The sequence below is a fragment of the Cyclopterus lumpus genome, chromosome 24 (genome assembly GCF_009769545.1).
Source record: "Cyclopterus lumpus isolate fCycLum1 chromosome 24, fCycLum1.pri, whole genome shotgun sequence".
Taxonomy (NCBI): Eukaryota; Metazoa; Chordata; class Actinopteri; order Perciformes; family Cyclopteridae; genus Cyclopterus; species Cyclopterus lumpus.
In genome coordinates this window covers 8,718,597-8,729,847 of record NC_046989.1, presented here as the reverse complement: position 1 = coordinate 8,729,847, position 11,251 = coordinate 8,718,597, and the positions used below count along the sequence as shown (strand labels likewise).

General features: G+C 40.5%; 1 protein-coding gene across 1 annotated transcript; it reads left to right on the top strand.

Moving 5' to 3' along the window:
* Positions 1–7,018: 7,018 nt before the first annotated feature.
* Positions 7,019–8,593, top strand: fam110c (family with sequence similarity 110 member C). Its single transcript, XM_034527383.1, has 2 exons — positions 7,019–7,787; positions 7,869–8,593. Exons 1-2 carry the CDS (start codon positions 7,301–7,303, stop codon positions 8,354–8,356), a joined length of 975 nt encoding a protein of 324 aa, XP_034383274.1. The 5' UTR covers positions 7,019–7,300; the 3' UTR covers positions 8,357–8,593.
* The last annotated feature ends 2,658 nt before the right edge of the window (positions 8,594–11,251 follow it).

The following is an 11,251-nucleotide window of genomic DNA, read 5'->3' as shown; positions in this document are numbered from 1 at the left end:
CAGAATGCATTAGTTTAGCTATGTGTACCTAATAAACTGGCGACTGAGTTTGCATACATTCTAAATACAGTCTATTTGTCAAAATTCCCTTGTTACCTTGATCTGACTTGACAATACCAGAGTTTGTTTTGCATCTGCTTCAAATAATGATGAATTTGAGGGATGAAAGTTACAGATGTTCTTCAACAGAACTTGTTCATCTGCCAAACATTTCCATTTGATGTCACTGACTTTATATCCAGATGGTTGTCTAGGAATGTGTATTTATTGTTAAAGCGCGCATTGTTTTTCTTGATCTGATGTCGTAGTACCACTGGTTCATATTCCTAGTACCAATATTCCTAGTACCAATTGTTTACAGTAGTGAAAGACTGTAATCCATTAAACCTGAATATGGCTAAAAGAAAATAGTATTCCACACAAAAACTCCTGTGTGTGTGCTTATTATCCTGCAAACTTACACCCACTAAAATGTGATTCTCTTATTTAGATTTGAGATTATAGTTTGTTAATTTTGAGTAGAAAATAATTATCTTGTGCTGACTTCACCAAACTGACTACATTGTGTGATATAGGTATTAACAATACTATTTAAACAACAAATATAATTATATAATGTTAATAATACACATGTTAAATAATCGTATCAATACAGTCAAAAAAGACAAAATGCACAATAAACAATGTTAAAGATTAATTTGACTAATAGCATTATTATTCTGTTTTTTCTTAATTTTCTGTAGCTGTTGCGATAATACCGTGAATTGCTGTGGCCAAGATAATCATGTTGTTAACAACTGATATTGTGATATTAAAATAAATGCCACTTGTCTTGTCTTCATTAGAGACTTTATCTTAGATTTTTTATTTTTACAGTTTTTGCTGACCTCCAGTAGTTTCTGAAAATACAGCAGTATCAATACTGCATGACATCACAGTTGGGTTATAGGTGCAACCGTGCACACCCGTCAGTCAGTGCGTTAATGTGCACTTAAGTAGTCAGTTTACAGTCGAGACCAAAATCATAGTAGTGGTTTAAAGAAATCCCAGGAAGATTTCTTCTTCCAGATTTATTGGCCTTGTAAGTTAACCAGGTTTCAAATCAGATTTTTACAAGTATGCATACACAAAATCCTGCAGACAGGGAACAAACAAAGCAGCTGGCGAAGAGGATAAATAATTACACAGTGTCATTGTATTAAAATAATGTCCGATTACAACTGGAACTAACACGAAGTGTCCTCTACGAGTCTAAATGAGTTTAGTAGTGATTTGTTAACCTCCTTTGTGCTTCTGTCTGCCTGTGTTTAGACACACCAGCGCACCAAAGCTGCATCTTCTATCACTAATACTGTCAGCCATGCTTCCAAAATATTGTCCATGGTAAGGAAGAAATCTGATTGCCGACCTGCTGCATGCATCTTTACGCATATTTACAATAACTATGTTTCCAGAGTGCATGTAAACCCTCTCCAATCACAGTCATAACCTGGTTTATAACCCGGTTGATACTTCTGTCGCGTTTCTGTCCACCAGCTGACCGTTAAGTCCAATATTTATCTTCCATTTAGCTCTGTTTTGGTCACCCACTGATACTGCGGTCAACTCAGCGAACACTCGGATACTGATCGCTAACTTGGTCCATCTGCTGTTTAGTGCTGAGCATATTGTTCACAGCGGGTTTCTGATCTTCTGCACTAAAAATCACTGCTGCAGCCAAAACGCAGATGACAGCGCTGAGAGTTTTCAACAGACTCTCCCAAGTTTTAATTGTTTTCCTCTGTTTCAGTAAAAAAAAAAGTTCAATGAATACCAAACTTTTCTTTTGCCCTGCTTCTGCATTTCGATCTGCAAGTCTTCCATCAACATAGCTTTTTTTAAAGATTGCCAGTGCCAAAGAACTTCAGCTGAACTTTGTATTGAATGACAGGACTGAATGTTGAACCAAAACGGCAAAGTTGTGGGCCGTAATGCCAAAACAATGAGCTGGCATATGCTCAAAAACCTCCAGAGAGCTGTGAGGAACTGCAGTCAAGCAATGGTTTTCTGTGTCATACCAGCAAACCATGTCATTAGTTTGATTATATAAAAACAGTACATGTCGACAATTTATCATCTGTGAATAAAATGTATTCTCCTCACTGTGTTAGATCGTTGAAGAAGAGTATGTGACAGTCTTAAGGCCGATAGAAAAAAGATTAAGTAAAAAGGAAATAATACCTTTGATAAGAAAACACTGCAATCCTACAAACACAATTGTTTACTGAAATACAGTAAGATGAGCTTCTGATAAATAGACACAAACTAATTGAGTGGGAGGCTACCTTATATTATTGGTAATTAGCACTGCATACATAATCACCAATTATCAGTTGCTTTGCATGAGTCAAACAATATCTGCAAGCAAATGATGCCTGCAGCAATTATATTTCATAATTTGCAAGCTTTTTGTAAATTGAGTCAGCCAGTGTCATTCACGTCTCAATGATGAATGGTAATTATTGTGAATGACTAAATAAAAACACAATTAGCAGACTATGCAGTGTCACATTAAACTGTAGAATATGTTTTTCCAACTAGCAGCATAAGTTACAAATTAAATAAAAGGGAGAAGGCTCTGGGGCTCTGGGGCTCCCCCCCCTCCCTCCACCCTTCTACCAAGCCACTTTGTTGACAACTTTGTTGACTACTTCACAAAAAAGATAGACGACATACGCTCCTCATTTACTAATCCATCTTCTATAACTACACCTCCAGTAACTTCATCTTCTTCCCCCTCGCTTTCCTCTTTCACCCTCCTGTCTCCCAATCAAGTTCTTACCTTGGTAACCATCTGCCCGCCCAACCACCTGCCCCCTTGACCCCATCCCGTCTCACATTCTCCAGTCTATTGCTCTGGACCTTCTTCCCTTTCTCACCCATCTTATTAACATCTCCCTCTCAACCGGCTGTTTCCCTAACTCTCTTAAGGAGGCAAGAGTCAACCCTCTCTTGAAGAAACCCACTCTCGACCCGTCTGAAGTCAACAACTACAGACCTGTCTCTCTCCTCCCCTTCCTTTCCAAAACTCTAGAGCAAGCTATCTTTTACCAAGTCTCCTCCTTTCTCCACAGTAACAACCTTCTAGACCCCCACCAGTCTGGATTCAAGACAGGCCACTCAACAGAGACTGCCCTCCTTGCTGTCTCTGAGCAGCTTCACACTGCTAGAGCAGCCTCTCTCTCATCTGTCCTTATCCTTCTAGACCTTTCCGCTGTCTTTGACACAGTGAACCACCAGATCCTTATCTCCTCCCTCCAGGACCTGGGTATCTCAGGCACCGCGCTCTCACTCTTCTCATCCTACCTCACCGACCGCACTTACCGGGTAACCTGGAGAGGATCTGTGTCTGAGCATTGTCCTCTGACTACTGGGGTCCCTCAGGGCTCAGTCATTGGCCCTCTTCTCTTCTCTCTGTACACCAACTCTCTTGGCTCTGTCATTCGCTCGCATGGCTTCACCTACCACAGCTATGCTGATGACACCCAACTGATCCTCTCGTTTCCCCAATCCGAAACACAGGTAGCAGCACGAATCTCTGCCTGTCTGACTGACATCTCTCAGTGGATGTCCGCACACCACCTGAAAATGAATCCCGACAAGACTGAACTTCTCCTTCTTCCAGGAAAAGGCTCTCCCACCCACGACCTGACTATTAACGTCAACAACTCAGTGTTGGCCCCGACTCCGACTGCCATGAACCTCGGTGTGACACTCGACAGTCAACTCTCCCTGACTGCCAACATTACCGCAATAACACGCTCCTGTAGGTACATGCTGTACAACATCAGGAGAATACGACCTCTTCTCACTCAGAAGGCGGCACAGGTTCTGGTCCAGGCTCTGGTCATCTCACGGCTAGACTATTGCAACTCCCTCCTGGCAGGTCTACCTGCTAATGCCATTCGACCTCTACAGCTCATCCAGAATGCAGCTGCTCGACTGGTCTTCAACCTCCCGAAATTTACCCACACTACTCCGCTCCTCCGCGACCTTCACTGGTTACCGGTGGCTGCCCGCATCCGCTTCAAAATATTGGTACTTGTACCATGCTGCGAACAGATCGGGTCCGGTCTACATCCAGGACATGGTCAAACCGTACACCCCAGCTCGTTCACTTCGCTCGGCTTCTGCCAATCGGCTCGTAGCTCCTTCACTTCGAGCTAAACACTCAGCAAAGTCACGACTGTTTGCTGTGCTGGCTTCTCAGTGGTTGAACAAGCTCCCCATTGACATCAGGACAGCAGAAAGTCTCTACATCTTCTGTCGCAAACTAAAAACACATCTTTTTCGACTATACCTTGAATAGGGAAGGTAGCGTCGTAGTAGCACTCTGGTAGCACTTAAATGTCTCTTACTGATGGCACTTTGTAGTTTCACTTTATTGAGAAAATTGTACTTTCTTGACTCTTGTTGTTCTGAGTTTGGACTCATGGTTGAATGCACTTATTGTAAGTCGCTTTGGATAAAAGCGTCAGCTAAATGACATGTAATGTAATGTAATGGAGAAGTGACTAATGGTGACAGTGTTCATGTTCACTCCGACCCCCCCCCCCCTCCCCACACACACACACACACACACACCACAACCATCTCTCCCCAATAAGTCAGAACACATGGCAAATGATTGTAAATGCTGTTTTCGATGGCCCATTTTTGTAATGCAGGCGGCTAGATTTCAACATATGTCTGTAAGTTATGCAGGGCAATATCATCCTGACACATGTCAAATTTGGTCATCCCGTAGGTTTTCGTCTCCTGACAATATCTGACTAACCCAGGCTGGTGACTTTCTATAGAGACCTGACTCCATCGTGGCATCCTGGATCGAGCTGCACTTGACTGCCAGACCGCACGCAGGAGGTGGAATCTGTGTTTATTTCAATTATGCTTGGTAGTTAAATATGATAGGAAATGATTCCCTGATGTTCATGTTTTAATGTTATGATATCTGCCCAGAAAATAGTTGTTGTTAATACTGTTTACATTCCTCCTGATACAAATTTGTAAAAGTGCACTACAATTACCATCTGATTTTATTTTGTTTTGTCATATTTATCTGGTGTAGCAAATGGGCTGCAGACACATTTTGTCGTGCAGTACTGTGTTGTGTAATGACAATTAGTCATCATTAAATCCTTCAGTGGGTAGAACGGATCGTTCTTTAATCACAAGGTTTGCGGTTCCTTCCCCAGCTCCATCATATTCCGTATGTGGAAGTGTCCTTGAGCAAAACACTGGAACCTGAGTTGCTCTGCCAGCCCTTTACAGACTGCTCCTACATGCTTTGAATGAGTTCAATGTCGAGGTCAAGTTTCATATGTTTAAGACGATGAAATTAAAGCTTGGACTTGTAGTTCCCGTTCAAACAAGAAGCCAGTGCAAACACATTTTATATGAACTGACTCATTGACAATGACACATCTTGCATACCTAGGTCTCAGCATAATCTGGGAACTTCTCTCAAAGTCATAAAATCATAATTCCTTTGAAGCAGAGGTCAAGTAAATACTTCAGAATCCCCAAGTGAACTGTTCAGTCTGGCTTTAGGGAAGCCAATCAAAATAAACCATAAGAATGAATAAATGCAACACCACAACAAACAGATGTTGTATGTAAAAACATAGAAAACAAGAAATTAGTGTCATTGCCTATTGGGCCTGTTACACTAACAAGCATGTAAAAGAAGCACTCAGTCACATCTACCCCTGTGAACATGTTTTGAAACCGATTAAGGAAAGGAGATGGATGGAAATATACCCTGATCAACCATTTAATTAAAATGATATTCTATTAAAAAATATATATTATTGGCATGCATGTTCAGGTTGTTCCTGTAACATTGATCGAGTTTGGTTTGGTTTTGGGGGCAGCGTTGCCTTTAAGGACCACATTTATTGCTGTAAAAAAAAAAACGCGGTAAAGCTGAGGAAAAGTTGCCAAAGTGCAGTCAACTCACTCAGCAACACTTGGTGGAAAGAAATGGATGTTGCAAGCTCTTCTTCGGTTGCCAACGGATTTATTTTATATTTTGGTTGATTATCATCAATCGCAATTCTTTCATAACACACATGTTGCATATCTGTTTGATCAGCTGCTCTGGCTCTCCTTCAAGGTACCACTATGTGACACCACACTCGCAAATGTTTACAATGTTTACGCACGCACTTACACACATAGACAATTACACATTATCGATGATGATTTTAATGTTTATATTTGTGTATTTATTCAGGTTACTTATATGCATATGTGCAAATTGCCATTATTGTCTGGTAGTGCAGACCACCAAGTCTAGTGCAAGCAGAGTCCAATTGCACATCATACAGTGCACACATTTCTTTTCCTCGTGGAGTTATTAAGAATTTGACAAGCATGTGGGAATGTTGGAATCTATCAGAGTTGTTTGTCTTTTATTTTAACTGCTTGTACTGTTGCTTTGACCCAATAAATGATGGTATTGTTAACATTAAAATGGGTGACGCGTCCAAGACAGAGAACTATAGTTCTTTCAATAAAACACTGGGAAATGTGTGCAATCAATCAGAATACCGGTTGATTGCATAAATCTCCAATTAGTGTTTTATTGTATTTAATAGTTAGGGTGTTTTCTTTTTTTTGTTTTTTCAAGACCAGTGAAATGCAAAATCATGTTCTTGAAGTAATCCGCCAAATGTCTTTAGAATTTCACAATACTGTTTTGATCGCCTCAACAGATAAAGACTACAATTGCCTTTAACAATATCCGTGGGGGACATACAGACTGTGGAGAATTGGAAGATGAATTGGCAGAGGAAAGCAGTTATTGCACAACATGTGCACTAGTAAGCGTGGAGCTTATCTGATGAGTCAGTGTCTCTGGTAAATGGGTCGGTAAAGCCGAGAGTACTTTAGAAAAACACAAAATTTTCTCGAGAGGAGATGACATGAGATGTTGTCCTGTATTGAGCAACAAGGATTTTAAAGGCCCGCATTTCCTAATAGACAAAAGAATAAAAAATCTGCAGCAGCCTCAGCTTTCACTGTTTTCATTTGGTATCAGGTGTACTTTGAACAGGCTTGTGTTTGGCTAAAGCTATCCTGGCGCAGGATGGGTGGGGTAATGTGAAGTGTGTTTGAACAGACAAGGTGAAGTGCCTGCTGTAATACGTGCTCAGGCAAAGGACGGGCTTGAATGGAATCTTTTTTCCTGGGAAGACAGTACGCTTCAGGATTACCCACTCTTTGGAAATAACTGCATAGTTTGTTCATTCAAACCACAATGGAGGCAACAAGTGGTACCACAAAAATCCTTGAGAAGGGTCCTGAATACCTCCGAAAGCAAATGGAACGGGAGAGTGAGACGAAAGGAGGCATGAGTGCTGTGGAGAGGCTCGCTGCAAGCAAGCTGAAATATGTCAAAAGCAAGCGGGTGGTCAACTCAACTCAAGAGCCAGTAATCAGTCTCGGATCAGCCTCTGTGAGTAGCACTGGGTCTTCCAACCGGAGCTCGAACCGAGGTGGGAATCTTGTCATAGGGAGTAACTCAAGAGCGGCTACATGTGATCCACAAAACACCAGCTCACCAGGGCAGGTACGTCGGTCCAGCTCCAAAAAACGACCAGACTCTCTTCTGCTTTACAGGCATAAATGTGAGTTACTGAGAACGTCAGCAAATGACCGGAAACACCACATAACACGCAGGTTGCTGCCCAGCTCCGTGCATAAAAGTGTTCCGTTACCCGAGGCAACAGAAAAGCAGTGTGAAGGTGAGTGCAACAAGGAAAGAATCACCACACCTGAGGGAATAGCAAAGGAATGCAGCTCACATGTACTGACCTCTCTGTCAGAGAGGAGGAGGAATGGAGCAGCAGATCAACACGGCACAGAAAACAGGGATTCTGGGACAAAGGTGACAGCGGGTGTTGTGAGGAAATCCGCTGGTCTCCTAACAGTTCCTGAGTTTGAAAGGTCTGGCAAAGGGGTCAGTCGGTCTCACTCTGACATCAGCTCCAGGTACTCCAAACACTTTGCAGACTTTGATGTTTTTTTCAAGTATTGTGGGCTGGGCGGTGAGGTTATTGAGTCTTTGGGGAAGGAGAACTTCTCTGCGCGCTCAGATGAAATTGCAATAAAAACCCGGAGTGTCAGCGTTTCTACATTGGACAACGGCTTCTCCAGGAACAGTGGACACAGCGACGGACTACTGGAGGACGAGTTACATGAAAAAATGCGGCAGGGGACGTCAGTTATTGAGCGCAATGCAAGGATTATCAAATGGTTGTACAGCTGCAAAAATGCGATAGAAACTGGAAAAAAGTTAAGAGACCTCGATTGAGATGTCTAACTAAGACCTCGACTGTTGATACTAACTCCTGTGGAAAACACTGACTTTTGGTCTCACATTTTTTACCCTGTGTGCATGTTTAACATTTAATGATGTTATCAGTTTTATTACTGTCAACAAGAAACACTCAACCACAACAAAGGTGTGTGTATGTGTCTCTATGCCTTTATTAGTGGTTTCTCTGGTTTCCGTGGATAGTGTGTGTGTGTGTGTGTGTGTGTGTGTGTGTGTGTGTGTGTGTGTGTGTGTGTGTGTGTGTGTGTGTGTGTCTGTGTGTGTGTGTGTGCGTGAGCTTCTGCTGTTACATAAATTGCACAGGAAGCCCCACGTCACACACAGAAAGCAGGCAGTTGTTATCTTCCAAACATTTTCATCTTGAAAATATATATTTACTTGTGGTTGACTTTTGATCAAACTCTGCACTCTTTCCACATGTACAGCACAGTTGTGATTTGGAATGCAATTTTGTGTTAACAATCCAAACTTTGTGCACACTTGAAGACACAAACAATGACGTACAAATCCAGAAGATGAAATGGATTACACTTTTAGGAGTGGTCTGATTCAGCTAAACTGAGCAACTGGCCAAAAATACTGACCTTGATAGCCACAGATATTAATAGTACTTTAATTTTCTTGAATTGGAATACTAAATATTTCTGCTTAAATAATTCTCTACAACCTTTTATAAAGAGTGCATATCTAATTTGACCAAATTATTGAATGGTTAATATATCCTTTACTAGGTCAGTTAGAATCTGGTAATAAGAGCTCATTTTGGGGTAAAGGATAAAATACCTTTTGCAGGGTTAATGTTTTTAATCCATTTGTAAATGCTTAATAAGTGCTTAATAATTAGATTTATTTCATGGTGTCCAAAATTCGTTTTCATTCTTCAGCAGGGTTTTTAAACAACCACACGCATGCAAGTGATTTAACCTGCTTCTCAAATTTATAAACCAATAAATGCTCTTTCTCCTCAGGTGAAAGGTGCACAATGCATTACACTCTCTCTCACACACACACACATACACACCTTTGATCTTACTGTGGATGAGTGTTTCTTGTTGACAGTAATAAAACTGGTAAAATCGTTAAATGTAACTGCAGCCAGACAAAAAGGCATCTAGGTTGCAGTTATTTTCCAGACGAAGAATCAGTTGGTCTGAGTCGTGCGTCAGAGGAAAGTACCTTAATTATCTGGTAGTTTAAGCAGTGACCAGATGTTAATGAACCTCCCCTTCCTTTGCAATCTCTGTCGGCTTCTTATTATTCTGTAATTAAGCCAACTTCCTGCTGAGTACCTGATACACGCACACTTGTGTGTGTTACCCTACAAATAATCACCTATCGCAATTCAGTCACAGCAAACATCTAGAGACATAAACATATTACACATTGTCCTTAAAAAACAATGACTTAATGCGTATTGAGTCCAGAGTTTTAATCGAGTGAAGCCATGTTGTCAAAGCAGATAAACATTCACTTGCTTTTCAGTTCGGAAGGGCTAAAGTTAAGTTTGCTAAACAACACAACATTTGCCATTTGCAATGCTGCCACTCAGGGAAGAAGGCTTTCCCAGAAACAACCAGGTATTCAATGGAGGAAATAGAGGAAACAACACACGATTCTTTTCTGTATTCATAATTGTCAATACATGTTTTGTAATTTGGATAATGAATACTGCCTTTGAAATACAGTTATTGTGGCAACTGCAAGTGACAAATAATCTTTTAAAACTGATTTGGTTGACGCAACGTGTTCAATGGAATAACCCCAAACTTTGTTTCTCTCTCACCCACTCAGAAACAATATTTATGTGAGTATGTACTCATTACTCAGCTGCACCCATGTTTTAGACACACCTTTCACTTCCGCAGTAGCCTGGGTGACTAAGACAAGTATTAAGACATGTCATGTCATGCTCTCTCTTGTTTGATGCCAGAACTTAGAGCTACTAAAATGAAGTTAATGATTCATTTAGAAAACGGCCACTTAACGTTGCATTTGTGGTTCAACCTGCAAAAATGTATCATCAGGGCAAAATGTGTAATTGACTGAAAATGTACCCTGCTTGCATTGCTGTGGGCTTATATTATTTATTCTTATATTGGGATTTGTATTATACAAAAAGCTTACTATTACTAATCCACCACTTAAGATGATGGTTGTGCTGCTGCCTGTGTTACATTTGTTTTATATCTAAGTTCTGTACATTTTACAGTTATTATTTTTCTTACATAAACTGTTGCTGAAATGTATTAATGGTAACACATTGTGTGCACATTTGATCCTATATTGTGAATGGGATTCTCTGAATATACATAATACAATTAATGAATGGTACATCAATAAGGCCCACTGAGGGCTGCTTGTATTTGTTGAAACCCTTTTTGAATGTACTGCCTGTAGCCTAAAGGGGGTGTTATCTGACAACAAGACTGAACCTAATCACTGCGTTAAATTCTCAAAATCTCTATGTTAGCACGCCAGTCATACTGAACCATCGACAGCACTGTAATCACAAGCCCAAAGGGACAATAACCACACATACGCCAGTCTTCAGTTTATTAGAGGAAGAACAAGATAAAGGTCCTGCAGTAGTATTTTGTCAACAAATTTGTAATATCTAATGGTAACTATTCAGACTGTATCCCTCCTGTTACATATTAACATGCAGAAATACTCTTTTTTACTTACTTATTACTTATTTTACAAAAAAGAAAACAGAGGTGTTAAGCCTTTTAAAATAAAGAAACAATGCCTCACATAAATTGAACCCTTAACAATGTGTGTTGAAATATACTTTGTGTCTGCTTTGATTTTTACTCAAAAGAAGTTCAATGACCTAATTTAACATCTGTGAAAATAAATTGCATCTCTTTT